The sequence below is a fragment of the Oncorhynchus clarkii genome, chromosome 13, assembly GCF_045791955.1.
Source record: "Oncorhynchus clarkii lewisi isolate Uvic-CL-2024 chromosome 13, UVic_Ocla_1.0, whole genome shotgun sequence".
Taxonomy (NCBI): domain Eukaryota; kingdom Metazoa; phylum Chordata; class Actinopteri; order Salmoniformes; family Salmonidae; genus Oncorhynchus; species Oncorhynchus clarkii.
Window position 1 is genome coordinate 34,818,674 of NC_092159.1, and position 17,786 is coordinate 34,836,459.

The following is a 17,786-nucleotide window of genomic DNA, read 5'->3' on the forward strand; positions in this document are numbered from 1 at the left end:
TTAGTAGTGCTAGACAAGAGAAGATATGGATGCTTAGAAATCCTACATTTCTGTATTAATTTCTTGAATGCCATTCTCAACTATGTGCTTTAAAATGAGGTTGATTAAATTAAATCAAATTGCATTTGTTGTACACAGTTTACAGCATGCGTAAAAGGTGCAGTGAAATTCTTGCTCGCTAGGCTGGCTCACTCAACATTATTATTATTATCACTAGCTTATTGCATGTGCATTATGTAACGATGAACTCTTCGGGTTGCCTAGGTCATCTCTCTTCAATCACCTGGTTAAAAGTACAATACTATTTGCTTTTGGTCAGACATGGCAGGTACACACATGGTTTCAGTTATTTTTGCTTTCAGGCAGTACATGTAACCCAATACATGTGATTGTGCAGGCTATTCTGAAGCCCCTTCCCCCAGCCACTTTTCTATGGGCTCATTGTAATGAAGGATTTTTCTTTTTGCCCTGACAATGTCAGGATGTTTGTACACATTGAAGTGCATCCTCCATATTGCATTTTAAAGGAATTTGTCCTGTGTTATTTTTTTGTTGTTTTCATTGGGAGACCTTGTGAATGAACCAAAATCGATACCCACATCGATGCCATTCCCAAAACTTGAGGCCTTCCTTCACCTGCTCTTGTGGGCTGTTGTGGATAATACTGTATATGAAGGCAATGGTCTAGACACAACCCTCTCTTACTTCCAATTGGGAGATTAAATCTAATTCAATTGTATGTGTTGTACACAGTTTACAGCATGTGTAAAAGGTGCAGTGCAATTCTTGGTTGCTAGAATGGCTCACTCAACATTATTATTACTAGATTATTGCATGTATAGGCATTATGTAATGATGAACTCTTCGGTTGGCTACATCAAATCTCTCCTCATTCACCTGTTTAAAAGTACAGTGCTGTCTGATTTTGGTCAAATATGGCTATCACGACTCAGGATGTTACCCAGATGCAGACACAAATCATTTATTATAACACGGAGAGCAGGCAAAGTGCAGGTCGAGGACAGCCAGATGTTCGTAACCAGATCAGAGTCAGGGCAGGCAGAATGGTCAGAACTGGGAGGACTAGAAAACAGAAACTAGAAAGACTGGAAACCAGGAAAACACGCTGGTAAGACAAGACGAACTGGCAACAGACAAACAGAAATCGCAGGTGGAATTACCAAGGGGATAATGGGAAAGATGGGAAACACCTGGTGGAAACACCTGGTGGGGGTGGAGACAAGCATAGAGACAGGTGAAACAGAACAGGGTGTGACAATGGAAGATATACACCTGTTTCCAGTTCTGTCTGCTTTTAGGGCAGTACATGTCACCCAGTACAATGTGATGGTGCATGCTATTCTGAATCCCCTTCCCCCATCCAATTTTCTATGGGCTCATTGTAATGAATGATTTACCCTTTTGCCCTGACATTGTCAAGATGTTTTTACACAATGAAGCCCATCCTCCATATTGCCTTCTAAAAAGGATTTGTCTCTTGTTTTTCTTTGTTTTCATTGGAAGATCTTGTGAGTGAACCCAAATTATTGCCATTCCCGAAAACTTGAGACCTTCCTTCACCTAGTCTTGAAGACTCCCTGTTGTGGATAATACTGTTTATAAAGGCAATGGTCCAATCCAGACATAACCATCTCCTAATTCCAAGGCACTTCATATAGATCTGAAATAAAGTGGATAGGTATTAGCAAGCTATCTAGACTTTGCTCCACTTTGCCTTCTGATAGGCTAGGAGTCATTTTGCCATATTGCTTGTACCCAATGTTCCCGCTAATGTTTCTCGGCATATTGTGGAAATTCGGTGCAACTTCTGGCGCGAGTTTACTGTGAACACTGAGGCTGTACCCTGCTTTCAGTTACAGTTTTAACAGTAGGCTGCTGTGTCTTTTTGATCATATTGTAGGCCTACCAGAGTGCAACCCACAACATTTTAACATGGAAATGAATGTTCTGTCAGTAGCAGCAAAAGTGTGGTGTTCAATGCAGGCATACATTCCATGAGACTTTTGAAAGAAACATGCAGGGCTTGACTTTAATGTTTATCAAGTTGTCCTTCAGACAAGGTGACTGAAAATGCTGTTGTTTGATGCAAGAAACCACTTTACAAACTAAAATGCTTTATTATTTCCATACAATTATTAGAGAGAAACAGACAAATTATGCTACCCTCTGCCTATTTGCTACTTATCTTATTCAAGACTGTCTCAAAATACAACACTGCCCCTTGAAGACATAAAAAAGCTATTTTCTGGCTTTTCAAAGATGGCAAGAAATACACATATTTGTGCTCTTGTAGGAAGCAACCACTTCCCCATTGTTGACTAGACATTAGCTATAACTGGGCTAATAACTCAATAACTAGCAAAGAATATGAAAAAATTTACACAGGTGACTACATGCAGCTGTCGCTTTGATATCAAAACAAGAGCATTTACTCGAGACCACTCATGATATAAACACAGTCCAGTTTATTAAATTGAATGGCACAGATCCATATATGGCAATGGCTATATGCATATAGGCCAACTGCAGCTCTGATTGGTTATGGCGCACCAGTCTGTGTAGAGTATGGGCCTTAGTCTTGCCTGTCAATGCAATAGAATCCTACTCCAAAGTTTTGCATGCTAAGTCTTGCATAGTTGGTTTTGTTTCAGGATATATTACATTTAAAGTGCCTAATATTCAGTTGATTCGAGCATTCCCACAGTAGAGTGAAGCGTTGATAGTGGTAACTGAAATGGAAAACTCTATAAAGTTGAGTGATGTTCAATCTAGTGCTTCTCTCCGCAGGCTGATATTTCTTCTGCTGGCAGTCCGAGGGGAGCTGTGCTCAGCTTAGAGGGAACATTGCTTGTACCTATCCAAGCATTTCAGATCTATATGTGTGTAGTGAGTAGGGGTTGTTTCTGGATAGGACTGCCAGCTCCACCTTGCCCTTTGTGCAGTTTTTGCCCTTTTATCATTAAATGGAATTCAGCCCACTGTAGTGGCTTGTCTGACTTACAAATGTATAGATGATATGTATTCCCTATTTCTGCATCTCTCCACAACTAAACCATTTGTTTGTTGGTCATAATCGTTGTTACAGGAGAGCTCAAAGACGAGAAACTATTCTGATTAAGTGTGACTCATTTGTTGCAATGTCCTACATGTTTGTAATATGAATCACTCAAACAACTTCTCATTCTTGTCTGTGATAGGGGTGGCAGGGTAGCCTAGTGTTTAAAGTGTTGGACTAGTAACCGGAAGGTTGCAAGTTCAAATCCCCGAGCTGACAAGGTACAAATCTGTTGTTCTTCCCCTGAACAGGCAGTTAACCCACTGTTCCTAGGCTGTCATTGAAAATAAGAATTTGTTCTTAACTGACTTGCCTAGTTAAATAAAGGTAAAAATATAATAAAAGTTCCTCCTTTCATCTTCAACCAACATTTCAATACAGTGCATTTGGAAAGTGTTCAGACTCCTTCACCGTTTCCCCATTTTGTTACATTACAGCCTAATTCTAAAAAAACATCCACGTGTGTAGTAGGTCAAATTTCAGGATCCCCCGCAATTTTTTTGTATTATTATGCCTTTCCCGAACCGCAACCCACAAACGTAACTCAACAAAATTATACCCGAACCGCAACCCACAAACGTAACTCAACAAAATTATACCCGAACCGCAACCCACAAACGTAACTCAACAAAATTATACCCGAACCGCAACCCACAAACGTAACTCAACAAAATTATACCCGAACCGCAACCCACAAACGTAACTCAACAAAATTATACCCGAACGTAACCCTAACCCAACCCTTGTTCCTAAACCTAAACATAACCATAACCACAATGAATTTATACCACTAAGACTGAATTTAGTTTTTTTCTGCTGGTCAAATATCCACTTCCTCTTTTTATACATTGGGACGAACTTCAGCATAGTTTTTAATGACCCCTGAAAAGCGAATGACTTTGACCTCTTTGGTTTTGGCCTTGAAGTCCTGCCACAGGTACTCGGGAGACAACACCTTGCTGGGCTTGTTATAGAGCAGGTACCTGTTGAGGTGGCTCTCCTCCTGCCAGGCAGCCTCGATGGAATTCCCAGCATCCACCGCAAACCGGTTCCGACATACCGTTGTAAGTGTGTACACATCCTCCACGAACCCTCCGATCATAGCCCCGCCATAGTAGTAGTCTCCCTCATCCATGGGGATGTAGGCCATCGAGGCTGGACGCCGTTCGTATGGGAAGTTGGCACGGGTCTGATCATAGTAGCCTGGGTGTATCACAGCAACCAGTCTTCCAAGAGACTCGGCCCCCCAGCGAGCGTGGAACTTGCTGTCCACGTCAAGACAGAAGATGTAGTCGGCCTCCCTTCTGATCTGACTTTCAATGGTGGTCTGGATGATCTCCATCCTCCGGGCTGATATCTCCTGCCAGCGGTTTGAACCTGGGACCTGGATCACACTTAAATGTCTCCCCTGAGTTAGGTTCACCGAAGGAACATCGTGGGGACGATCAGTGAAAACATAGTAGCGCACGTTGAAGCCGACCATGAAGTGCATCTCCGCTGTCTCCAGAAAATCTCGGAGAAAGCTGACATATCTGTCAGTATTTAAAGACATACATAACATAAGGATTAGTGCCTTGCTCAGTGATAAAACGGCAGCACTTCTCTGTATCAGAGGGGTTGGGTTAAATGTGGAAGACACATTTCGGTTGAATGCATTCAGTTGGTCAACTGACTAGGTATCCCCTTAACTGCATCATCATTCTCATAGGACATTCTACCACTTTCTGACCAGTATACAGTCTAGCAGATAATACATCAAGAAGTACAATTATTAATGTATTAATTAACAATGTTCCAAGGCATGAATCATGATTACACCACAATATTTAATTACCTGCCATCAGGTACTTATTTACTTATAGTTGCAGTGTTGAAAAAGTATTTATTTATTACTATTTTTAACTTCCCTTTTAAATATTTGGCAAAAGTTGCAGGCTACTTACTTTCCAACTGCAAACACTGTGGTTGCTATGGTGAGGTTCATGGGCTTGTAGATGTTGTCAATGAGCACAGGGTCAAAGGTGCCTTCCCAGATGATGGATGCCAACCATGGGGTCACTGTCACCACATCAGTACGTCTAGAGAAACATAACAAAAGGTCCTGCCTGACTGTGTTGTACTGACCAGAGCCATGTTAAGATCTCAATATTTCACTATGGTACTGGCAATTAAAGGACCTTGATGTGTCAAACACTAATGTCAGGTGTGGCCTACCTAATATATCAAAGCTCCCCACACTGATGTGTCAGACACTTACATTACGTCAGCTAATATGACTTTAACATAAGGTAAAAATGCTGCTTACCCCATCAAGACACTGGGCTGCTTGTACAAAAGCCTGGGAGAACAACATGTAATGAATGACTTAATTGTAATGAAGAGATGGGCTGATGCTGGTAGTTTTAGATAGACTGACCTGTAATAGTTGGACTACTACATAACATATACATTAATATAACTACTGCCCCAACCACCTTGCTATAAGCTAAACACATACAGTATTCCATCAACAATTTATGCAGTGAATCAAACATGACATTGATGCACATTTCTATGACATAAAAGGACCACTAATCTGATTGATTGTCAGTCCTTTTTGGGAAGATTTTTTGGTAGGATTGATTTGATGGTTTTCATCAGTACAGCATGACACCATACTGCTATGTTTAATGATGGTAGAGTAAAATACAGATACCCACTTTTCTGGAGAGGCCATGTTCCATACTCTGCTCCTGACCATGGGCTTACTCAGGCTGTATGAATAGAAAAACATAGTAAGAAGAAAACATACACAATGAAGACGATAAAAACTAGAAAGTGTACTTTTTCATTAAGAAAAATTGTGTGACTTGCTTCAGCTGTCCAGAAGTATTTTTATGTTAGTGGAAGGAGTTTAGAAGTTTCAAATGTTAGAAGCTAGTGTTGACAATTCGAGGCTAGTGTAGTAGCGACTGTATTATATATAGTAGCGGGATAGTAGCTATTAGTGCAGGGGTTCCCAAACCATTTTGGCCCACGACCCCATTTTGATATCGGAAAATTCTCACGACCCCAACCACGTGAAAAAAATTATGGAATTAACAGCCAATGTTTACTTATTTATTTGAAAAACATTCTAACAGTATTTCTGATTGTCTTCTCAACTTACCTTCACATACTTTTACTGTGGCTTTGTGACACTCAATTGCAAATTAGTCTGACAAATTGTCTCTTATCTCACCACCACTAATGAGATGGGTGTGCTTGATGCACGTCACGTCGGAGCTTCTCAAAGTCAGGAGGCGTGGTCGACAGTACGCACCTCATCCCTGCTGTCACCTCATCCCTGCTGTTAAAACCATTGATATTTGGCTCAATGAGAGCACAAAATCCAGCTTCACACAGACAAGAGCTGGTGAAGGCTACCATGAGTTTTAATGATCAGAGGAAGACAGCAGGGTATTCTCTTTGAGTCAGGTACCAAAACTCCTCCATAATGACATGTGAATGCGTTTTCTGCAGCATTTCGTCACATGACAGCTTGATCAGCTGTTTGATTTAACATACCACCATGTCAAGTGAGCCAGGATCACAGTCAAACAGATAGGGAAGTAGGTCCCAACGTGATTTTCCAAGTATTGGAGGTGAGGAGTCATCACTCGTGTGGGACACTTACTCATGCTGTTTTCTGTTAGAAACATGCACAGCCGAGGAAAGGGGGCCTGCCCGCCGTCCCACCATAGTTGGAGCGATATCCGTGCAAAAGGCTTCAGCCTACCATTCGATCCCATGGAATCTGTTTTTCGACAATACAGCCACGCAGCACACTGAACTGTGTGTAACGGTTTTCTTTGGGTGAAGTAGAGTTGGACCAAAATGCAGCGTGGTTGTTATTCATGATTTTTTAATGAAGAAAAACTATACATGAATAAACTAAACAAAACAAGAAAAGTGAAAACCTAAACAGTCCAATCTGGTGCAAACACAGAGGCAGGAACAATCACCCACAAAACCCAACACCAAACAGGCTACCTAAATATGGTTCCCAATCAGAGACAATGACTAACACCTGCCTCTGATTGAGAACCATATCAGGCCAAACATAGAAATAGACAAACCAGACACACAACATAGAATGCCCACCCAGCTCACGTCCTGACCAACACTAAAACAAGGAAAACACACACGAACGATGGTCAGAACGTGACAGTACCCCCCCCCCCCCCTCCAAGGTGCGGACTCCGAACGCACAGTCTAAACCTATAGGGGAGAGTGTGGATGGGCATCTGTCAGCGGTGGCGGCTCTGGCGCTGGACGTGGACCACACTCCATAATTGTCTTAGTCCACCTCCTTAGCGTCCCTAGATAGGCGACCCTCGCCGCCGACCTTGGCCTAGTAGTCCTCACCAAGGGCCCCACTGGACTAAGGGGCAGCTCGGGACTGAGGTAGCTCGGGACTGAGGGGTAGCTCGGGACTGAGGGGTAGCTCGGGACTGAGGGGAAGCTCGGGACTGCGAGGTAGCTCGGGACTGAGGGGTAGCTCGGGACTAAGGGGTAGCTCGGGACTAAGGGGTAGCTCGGGACTGAGAGGAAGCTCAGCACTGAGAGGAAACTCAGCACTGAGAGGAAGCCCAGGCAGGTAGTTGGCTCTGGCAGATCCCGGCTGGCTGGCAGTTCTGGCAGATCCTGGCTGACTGGCAGTTCTGGCAGATCCCGGCTGACTGGCGGATTCTGGCTGACTGGCGGATCTGGAAGATCCTGGCTGAATGGCGGATCCTGGCTGAATAGCGGATCCTGGCTGACTGGCGGATCTGGAAGATCCTGGCTGACTGGCAGCTCTGGCTGCTCCATGCTGACTGGCAGCTCTGGCTGCTCCATGCTGACTGGCAGCTCTGGCTGCTCCATGCTGACTGGCAGTTCTGGCTGCTCCATGCTGACTGGCTGCTCTGGCTGCTCCATGCTGACTGGCTGCTCTGGCTGCTCCATGCTGACTGGCTGCTCCATGCTGATTGGCGACTCTGGCTGCTCCATGCTGACTGACGGCTCTGGCTGCTCCATGCTGACTGGCGGCTCTGGCTGCTCCATGCTGACTGGCGGCTCTGGCTGCTCCATGCTGACTGGCGGCTCTGGCTGCTCCATGCTGACTGGCGGCTCTGGCTGCTCCATGCTGACTGGCGGCTCTGGCTGCTCCATGCTGACTGGCGGCTCTGGCTGCTCCATGCTGACTGGCGGCTCTGACTGCTCCATGCTGACTGGCGGCTCTGGCGGCTCCATACGGACTGGCAGCTCTGGCGGCTCCTTGCAGACTAGCAGCTCTGGCGGCTCCTTGCAGACTGGCAGCTCTGGCGGCTCCTTGCAGACTGGCAGCTCTGGCGGCTCCTTGCAGACTGGCAGCTCTGGCGGCTCCTTGCAGACTGGCAGCTCTGGCGGCTCCTTGCAGACTGGCAGCTCTGGCGGCTCCTTGCAGACTGGCAGCTCCGGCGGCTCCTTGCAGACTGGCAGCTCTGGCGGCATCCTGCAGACTGGCAGCTCTGGCGGCATCCTGCAGACTGGCAGCTCTGGCAGTTCCTTGCAGACTTGCAGCTCCGTGTAGACTGACAGCTCCTTGCAGACTGGCAGCTCCTTGCAGACTGGCAGCTCCTTGCAGACTGGCAGCTCCTTGCAGACTGGCAGTTCTATGCAGAAGGCAGCTCCTTGCAGACTGGCAGTTCTATGCAGACTGGCAGTTCTATGCAGACTGGCAGTTCTGAACAGGCGGGAGACTCCGGCAGCGCTGTAGAGGCGGAAGGCTCTGGCAGCGCTAAACAGGCGGGAGACTCCGACAGCGCTGGAGAGGAGGAAGGCTCTGACTGCGCTGAACAGGCGGGAGACTCCGGCAGCACTGTAGAGGAGGAAGGCTCTGGCAGCGCTAGATAGGCGGGAGACTCCAGCAGCGCTGGAGAGGAGGAAGGCTCTGGCAGCGCTGGACAGGCGAGGCTCACTGTAGGCCTGATGCGTGGTGCTGGCACTGGTGGTACTGGGCCGAGAACACGCACAGGAAGCCTGGTGTGGGGAGCTGCCACCGGAGGGCTGATGCGTGGAGGTGGTGCTGGATAGACCGGACCGTGCAGGCGCACTGGAGCTCTTGAGCACCGAGCCTGCCCAACCTCACCTGGTTGAATGCTCTCGGTCGCCCTGCCAGTGCGGCGAGGTGGAATAGCCCGCACTGGGCTATGCAGGCGAACCGGAGACACCGAGCGCAAGGCTGGTGCCATGTAAGCCGGCCCAAGGAGACGCACTGGAGACCAGATGCATAGAGCCGGCTTCATGGCACTTGGCTCGATGCTCACTCTAGCCCGGCCGATACGCGGAGCTGGAATGTACTGCACCGGGCTATGCACCTGCACTGGAGACACCGTGCTCACCACAGCATAACACGGTGCCTTCCCGGTCTCTCTAGCCCCCCGGTAAGCACAGGGAGTTTGCGCAGGTCTCCTACCTGGCGTAGCCATACTTCCTGTGAGCCCCCCCCCAATACATTTTTGGGGCTGACTCTCGGGTTTCCATCCGCGTCGCCTTGCTGCCTCCTCATACCAGCGCCTCTCTGCTTTCGCCGCCTCCAGTTCTTCTTTGGGGCGGCGATATTCTCCAGGCTGTGCCCAGGGTCCTTTACCGTCCAATTCGTCCTCCCATGTCCATTCCTCTCGCTGCTCCTGCTGCCGTTTCTCCTGCTGCACCTTGGGGCGGCGACACTCCCCTGGCTTTGCCCAGGGTCCTCTCCCGTCGAGGATTTCTTCCCAAGTCCAGAAGTCCTTATCGCGCTTCTCCTGCTGCTGCCCGTTACCACGCCGCTTTGTCCTGTTGTGGTTGGGTGATTCTGTAACGGTTTTCTTTGGGTGAAGTAGAGTCGGACCAAAATGCAGCGTGGTTGTTATTCATGATTTTTTAATGAAGAAAAACTATACATGAATAAACTAAACAAAACAAGAAAAGTGAAAACCTAAACAGTCCTATCTGGTGCAAACACAGAGACAGGAACAATCACCCACAAAACCCAGCACCAAACAGGCTACCTAAATATGGTTCCCAATCAGAGACAATGACTAACACCTGCCTCTGATTGAGAACCATATCAGGCCAGACATAGAAATAGACAAACCAGACACAAAACATGGAATGCCCACCCAGCTCACGTCCTGACCAACACTAAAACAAGGAAAACACACACGAACGATGGTCAGAACGTGACACTGTGCTGTTGCATCTTGGGAATCGTGAGACAGAATAATAGATTAGCATCCCCCGATATGTACAGCACCTTCGGAAATTATTCAGACCCCTTGACTTTTTCCACATTTTGTTACGTTACACCCTTATTCTAAAATGGATCAAATAAATCAAATTTGTCAGCAATCTACAAACAATAACCAATAATGGCAAAGCGAAAATAGGTTTTTAGACATTTTTGCAAATGTATTTAACATAAAAAACAAATACCTTATTTACGTAAGTATTCAGACCCTTTGATATGAGACTCGAAATTAAGGTCAAGTGCATCCTGTTTCCATGAATCATCCTCCGAGGCAGGATTGTGTCGAGGCACAGATCTGGGGAAGGCTACCAAAACATTTCTGCAGCATTGAAGGTCCCCAAGAAAATGGTGGCCTCCATCATTCTTAAATGGAAGAAGTTTGATCATGATCTAAGGGCGCTCTCCGGTTGAATTTGATCTTTAAGATTTGAATAATTTTCATTTCGATTTTTAATGTTAACCACATTGCAATGATTCTGAAATATGATATTATAATATGTATACAATATATATAGAGTCTACAAAAGTATGTGGACAACCCTTCAAATTAGTGGATTCGGCTATGTCAGCCACACCAGTTTCTGACAGGTGTATAAAATCGAATGGCCTTGCCGAAGAGCTCAGTGACCTTCAATGTGGCACTGTCATAGGATGCCACCTTTCCAACAAGTCAGTTCATCAAATGTCTGCCTCGCTAGAACTGCCCCGGTCAACTGTAAGTGCTGTTATTGTGAAGTGAAAATGTCTAGGATTAACCACAGCTCAGCTGCGAAGTGGTAGGCCACACAAGCTCACAGAATGGGACTGCCAAGTGCTGAAGCGTGTAAAAATTGTCTGTCCTAGGTTGCAACGCTCACTACCGAGTTCCAAACTGCATCTAGAAGCAATGTCAGCACAATAACTTTTTGTCAGGAGCTTCATGAAATGTGTTTCCATGGCCGAGCAGCCGGACACAAGCCTAAGATCAACATGCGCAATGCCAAGCGTCGGCTGGTGTGATGTAAAGCTTGCCGCCATTGGACTTACAGCCAGCAGCATACCACCCTGCATACCACTGCTGGCTTGTTTCTGAAGCTAAGTAGGGTTGGTCCTGGTCGGTCCCTGGATGGGAGACCAGATGCTGCTGGAAGTGGTGTTGGAAGGCCAGTAGGAGGCACTCTTTCCTCTGGTCTAAAAAATATCCCAATGCCCCAGGGCAGTGATTGGGTGCCGTCTTTCGGATGGGATGTTAAACGGGTGTCCTGACTCTCTGAGGTCATTAAAGACCCCATGGCACTTATTGTAAGAGTAGGGGTGTTAACCCTGGTGTCCTGGCTAAATTCCCAATCTGGCCCTCAAACCATCACGGTCACCTAATAATCCCCAGTTTACAATTGGCTCATTCATCCCCCTCCTCTCCCCTGTAACTATTCCCTAGGTTGTTGCTGCAAATGAGAATGTGTTCTCAGTCAACTTACCTGGTAAAATAACATATAAATATATAAGTAACTCTGGAGTGATGAATCATGCTTCACCATCTGGCAGTCCGTCAAACTAATCTTGGTTTGGCGGATGCCAGGAGAATGCCAACTATAAAGTATGTTGGAGGAAGAATATTGGTTTGGGCTAGGCCCCTTAGTATCAGTGAAAGGAAATCTTTAATGCTATAGCATACAATTCCTTTGAAAAGTAATCAGATCCCTTGACTATTTGCTATATTACAGTTTTATTATAAAATGTTTTAAATAAAAAACAATCCTCAGCAATCTACAAACAATACACAATAATGAAAAAGCAAAAACGGGTGTTTAGACATACTTGCAAAAAAACATAACAGAAATACCTTTACATAAGTAGTCAGACCCTTTGCTATGAGACTCCAAATTGAGCACAGGTGCATCCTGTTTCCATTGACCATTCTTGAGATGTTTCTACAGCTTGATTGGAGTCCACCTATGGAATATTCAATTGATAGGACATGATTTGGAAAGGCACACGCCTATCTATTTAAGGTTCCACAGTTGACAGTGCATGTCACAGCAAAACCAAGCCATGAGGTCGAAGGAATTGTACATAAAAAACATAAAAAACAAATACCTTATTTACGTAAGTATTCAGACCCTTTGATATGAGACTCGAAATTAAGGTCAAGTGCATCCTGTTTCCATGAATCATCCTCCAAGACAGGATTGTGTTGAGGCTCAGATCTGGGGAAGGGTCCCAAAAAATGTCTGCAGCATTGAAGGCCCCCAAGAACACAGTGGCCCCCATCATTCTTAAATGGAAGAAGTTTGGAACCAACAAGACTCTTCCTAGAGCTGGCCGCCTGGCCAAACAGCAATCGGGGGATAAGGGCCTTGGTCAGGGAGGTGACCAAGAACCCGATGGTCACTCTGACAGAGCTCTGGAGTTCCTCAGTGAAGATGGTTGTCATTCTGGACGATTGACCCATCTCAGTTTCTAATAACCTGTTTTTGCTTTGTCAATATGGGGTATTGTGTGTAGATTGATGAGAAAAAAAATAGATTTAATCAATTTTTTAATAAGGCTGTAACCATTTTTTTGTGAAAAAAATCAAGGGGTCTGAATACTTTCTGGAGGCAACTTTTTGGCAACAGTTTGTGGAAGGCCCTTTCCTGTTTCAGCATGACAATGCCCTTGTGCACTAAGCGAGGTCCATACAGAAATGTTTTGTTGAGATCGGTGTGGAAGAACTTGACTGGCCGGCACAGAGCCCTGACCTGAACCTCACTGAACACCTTTTGGATGAATTGGAACCCCGACTGCGAGCCAGGCATAATCGCCCAACATCCAATGCCCAACCTCACTGCCATCAGTTCCCGACCTCACTGCTCTTGTGACTGAATGGAAGCAAGTTCCCACAGCAATGTTCCAACATCTAGTGGTATTTTTTTGGTATTTTGGTATTTTATTAGGATCCCCAAATCCTTCCCAGAAGAGTGCAGTCTGTTATAGCAGCAATGGGGGGGGGGGGGGGGGGGGGGGGGGGGGGCAACTCTATATTAATGCCCATGATTTTGGAATGAGATGTTCGAGTAGGTGTCCACATACTTTTGATCATAAAATAACACATTATCCAAACAAGTGTTGTATAGCCTAGCATATTTACTCTACACAAAGTGATCAATTACAGTACATCTCCAAAGAGAGACATATTGCATAGTCTGCTGTGTTTATATATTTTTATTCGAGTTTCATGTTTTCCTCACAGCTCCCTCTGCTGGGATCTCTTGATTGGGCCATAAGTGACAGATAATTCATAATTATTCCCACCTGTGTGTGGTATTGTTGATGTAACATTGACTACCATTGCCTTACACGCTGAAGAAGGGCTCATACCCGAAATGTATGCGTGACCATAAAAATATGTACATTTAAGTATATTTACCGGAGTGCTGTCCTATTTCTGTTCTTCACACAAAGTCAACAAAATTCAGAGTACAAGCATAATTGACACTGACAGTGTGGTGAGAGAAGTCGATCCCCTGGAATAAGGCGATACGAGCGCTTATTTCAAAGAGCGCTCCTTAAGCCACGCCCCAGTGGGCAGAGCTAGGCACCTTGGACTGGGACACGTTGTAATGAATTAAAAAACTATAATTCCACAATGGGTCCACCGTGGTTCTGTGTAGCCTAGTTATGCTAATATATTTGAAACCAGTGTATTGCAGATTAGTTTATTATTTGACTTAATAAGTCAAATATATTTGAGTAGTAAAACAAGGAAACGAGTCCCAGACAGACACCAGCGGGGGGCATAATTTACTAGGCAACCTAAATTATCGGGATCATCTGTTTAAAAAAAAAATGTAATACCTTTATTTAACCAGGCAAGTCAGTTCAGAACAAAATCGTATTTAAAATGACGGCCTACATTGGTTACTAGCAGTGTTCGGGAATACGCGTTTGTTGACAAAACAGACCACGGGACACCTTTTCACATAGATATTTATTTGACAAAGGTCCGCGGTGGGTCTATGAAAACTATGCGATTATATTGGAGGCATGTTAATAGCAGTGAAAGTCGTCTATTAATTTACTGTAATATTGTTTCTAAGTAGCAGCCATTTCAACCAGGGTGACTAACTTATCTCTTTATGATAGAACATTGAGATTTTTTGCCTGACTGTGGCGCTATTTGTCTGAATTGTTAGGATTTTCTTGTGTTCACAACAAACTACTTATTTAGCTCAAATAGAGATTAAATTGCCTTTTCTTTCGAAAGATGGGTCTGGCTGAGAATAGAACATTCCATTTTCTTCCCGAGTGTGTTGTTTAACGCAACTGAATGGCTTATCTTGTGAGATAACAAAACAATTAAAATCCAAACATCCTAACTTTAAAAGTACGAAGTACCATGACTTGTTGGGGGAATGTCTTTGTTTATCTCAACTAACCTGCTGCTCTTCACGTCCTCATCAACTGGGATATCTCTGTTGGAAACAATGAAACCGTAAAATAACGTTCCTCTTAAATCAAACCTCAAACCAAACCCTGTTAATATGAATCAGAAAATATTGCAACTTTCATATCACATTATAGCGTCATTAAGCCGTAATAGATTAACAGAACTTGATCTTACCGGTTGAGCCTTTCAGAGAAGAAGCTGAAGTAGACATACCTTTGGGAGGCAAAAGAGAATCCGTTCAAGTCTGTCATGAAAACATTTTTGACATTTTTACACTAACAAAATGTGTTGCCGGCGCTGCCTTTCTTCGACATTTGATTTGCCACTTGTATTTTAAACGTAATTCATACCCTTAAGTAAGTACACGACCCAAAGCCGCAAATAGCTTTGCAAAATGGCAATACTGCATAGTATTACCGGACCGCATACATTTGCGTATCTTATTGCATTGTGTAGTGTGTAAATTAGGATTTATACTATCTTTACATTACTTTGGATTTGGTGTGGCCAAAGCCACATTCATGCTGCATGTGTGTGTCCAGCTATTAATATACCATGAACACCATAGTATGTAGTGGTATAAACACGTAGGCAAGATATTGAAAGTATACAGGAGCTTTTCAATTAAACCATATTGCACATAGTGTTGCACACTTGAATAACGCAACGATTCACATGTCAGCGGACAATTATAAAGCGTTCAATTTTTTTTGCTGACGCAATAAAAATGCTGTACTGATGATATTAATTCCATGTGGCTTCAGAGAGCCGTTGTCTCTATTCAATACCACTCGGAGAGGCATATGTGATGTAGTAGTGTCCCAAGATACATAGTTCATGTATTGAATAGTTTGATTAAATCTTGAGAAGTTCAATGACTGTTCAGTTAGTGCTTCCTTCAACCCTGCAACAGAACCTATGGGTTTGTTTGTTTTGTATGTTAAATCATTGTGTGGCCTTTGTTTTCCTTTTTGACCAGGCTCAAAAGAAAGCCTTAGTCATTCAGCTTGCATTGACTATTGTGGAGGGGAAACAATTGTGACGTTCATACATGTCTGTGAATTCTACATGTTTCCATTCAACCCAAAGTAAGAACCTGTTTGTACCTGTTGATGATAAACAAGAAAAGCTGGAGTAGTATGCCAGTTTGACATTTGACAGTAGTCGGCAGGGTTTGCTGCTCACTGAGTGGCAACATATTGAACCGTGACTGACATTTAACTGTGTGTTGGCCATGTAAGAGGGAGGTTTGCCTCGTGGCTGTGTTGTAAATTTGTAAACTGCTAAGTTTGATATATATTTTTTTAATGGAATCTTGAGAAGTTGAATGACCACGTCCCCGGTCTGAAGCTATATTCATAATCGGTTGACGGCTCCGATTGGACAATCGCTATTTGCATCGTCGAGCAATGAACAAGAAACTTTTGAATCTAGTTTTTAAATGCTACAACCTCTCTCCAGAACAAAATCTAATATGGTTTGCAATGTTTTGTTCGGACTTTGCGTGCACGCATTTCCTCTACTTAACGCATGCTAGACAAACAGGTGTGAACTGGTGTGAATCAAAGACAGACGTGTGCGCAAAGTGAGAGCACAGCCTGTATTTGATTTGGGTATTGGGTGTAGCATCTAAAAGCTGGATTTAATAGTTTCTTGTTCCTTGTTCGGTGATGCAAACAGCGATTCTCACCTTACAAAAAAAACAACCAAATTATTTCACGTGATATCATGTTACACTATGTGGGGTTGGAACACGAAATATGATATTTCAAGTGATCACATAACCTTTCACATGTTGATTCAAATGTTCACATGATGCCCTGCAAACAAAAAGTTTAGAATATCCCCTGAACATCACAAAATAGCCGCAGTGTTTTCCACTTACATATTTGACATTCAGGATTACATGATGTATGTTTATTTATACATTAATTATTATTCAACATGTCCCCATCTGGAATTTTAACTCACAACCTCTTATTTCACGGCCTTCCGATATTCTTTCTATGCCACCGTGTCTGCGTGAATTACTGATTTAATCTAACTCTCAAATGTGGAATTGCATTTTCACATCTGAAAAACTTTCAAATGTTGTCACTTGTAGTTTCCTGGAATCACACATTGAAATGTTGCATCCCCATGTCACATTTATGTATCGTTTCATGTTGACACGTGTTGCTTTAACATGTTACCACATTAACTTGATCACATGTGAAATTAATTAGGTTTTTCCCACAAAGATCCAATTGGAACCGTCTACCGATTATGGATGTAGCTTCGGACGTTGGACACCTACTCATTCAAGGATTTTTCTTTATTTTCTACATTGTAGAATAATAGTAAATACGTCAAAACTATGAAATAACACTTATGGTAGCATGTAGCATTCCAAAAACGTGTTAATTAACAAATTAGAACATACTCACATACAAGAAAGAAAATTACATCTCACTCTTAGAAACTAATATGAAAATATCACAATTTAATTTAATACCCAGAAAAATAAATAAACTAGAAGTCAAAATGGTTTACATACCCAAGAAGCAAGAAGATTCCAACAACGAGAAGCAGAACATACGGCTTAAAGTTTGTACTAAAACGCATTGTTCCTGAAATAGAGTAACGAAAATATTTAGTTGATCCTATTAATACTGGCCAAAAGTATGATAGTGGATAAATCTTTCATCAGTAAATCAATCCTTGTCAGGGTTTAGGACCAAGTTAAAGATGTTTGATATCAGTTTAAACTGGTGTGACACGCAAAATGTGTGTGTGTGTGTGTGTGTGTGTGTGCGTATTTCGTGTAGCCTATTATAAGGGAGGAGCTTCCTCCCTGGGATACTTCCTATTTTCTTTCTCTTTGTCTGATTCCCAAATCACCATGTTCCTCTCACCCCTCCATTGGCGCATTCAAGCACGCCTCAACCATAGGAACCAGTGCCCCAAAGCTGACAGAGTGAAAATGATGGTGGATGTAGGGGATTATTAGACTGATTATTATTAGATTATTAGGTCTGTCCAAACCTTTGACT

General features: G+C 43.8%; 1 protein-coding gene across 2 annotated transcripts; it reads right to left on the reverse strand.

Annotated features, from left to right (window-relative positions):
• Positions 1–2,471: 2,471 nt before the first annotated feature.
• Positions 2,472–17,493, reverse strand: LOC139364578 (globoside alpha-1,3-N-acetylgalactosaminyltransferase 1-like). 2 transcript variants are annotated; one of them, XM_071101434.1, is made up of 7 exons: positions 17,291–17,493; positions 14,929–14,967; positions 14,744–14,779; positions 5,776–5,829; positions 5,382–5,414; positions 5,020–5,154; positions 2,472–4,608 (listed from the first exon to the last, which is right to left on the reverse strand). In XM_071101434.1, exons 1-7 carry the CDS (start codon positions 17,356–17,358, stop codon positions 3,918–3,920), a joined length of 1,056 nt encoding a protein of 351 aa, XP_070957535.1. In that variant the 5' UTR covers positions 17,359–17,493; the 3' UTR covers positions 2,472–3,917. The 2 variants fall into 2 exon arrangements, with proteins under 2 accessions (XP_070957535.1, XP_070957536.1); XM_071101435.1 differs by lacking the exons at positions 14,744–14,779; positions 14,929–14,967.
• Positions 17,494–17,786: the final 293 nt, after the last annotated feature.

Bases quoted from the DNA above. Each gene is read 5' to 3' on its own strand.
- LOC139364578 (XM_071101434.1), bottom strand. From the start codon at position 17,358: ATGCGTTTTAGTACAAACTTTAAGCCGTATGTTCTGCTTCTCGTTGTT. The intron at 14,968-17,290 runs GTATGTAAACCA...TGCCTCCCAAAG, and splicing joins GGAATCTTCTTGCTTCTTGG to GTATGTCTACTTCAGCTTCT. The intron at 5,415-5,775 runs GTGGGTATCTGT...TTGTTCTCCCAG, and splicing joins AACATGGCCTCTCCAGAAAA to GCTTTTGTACAAGCAGCCCA.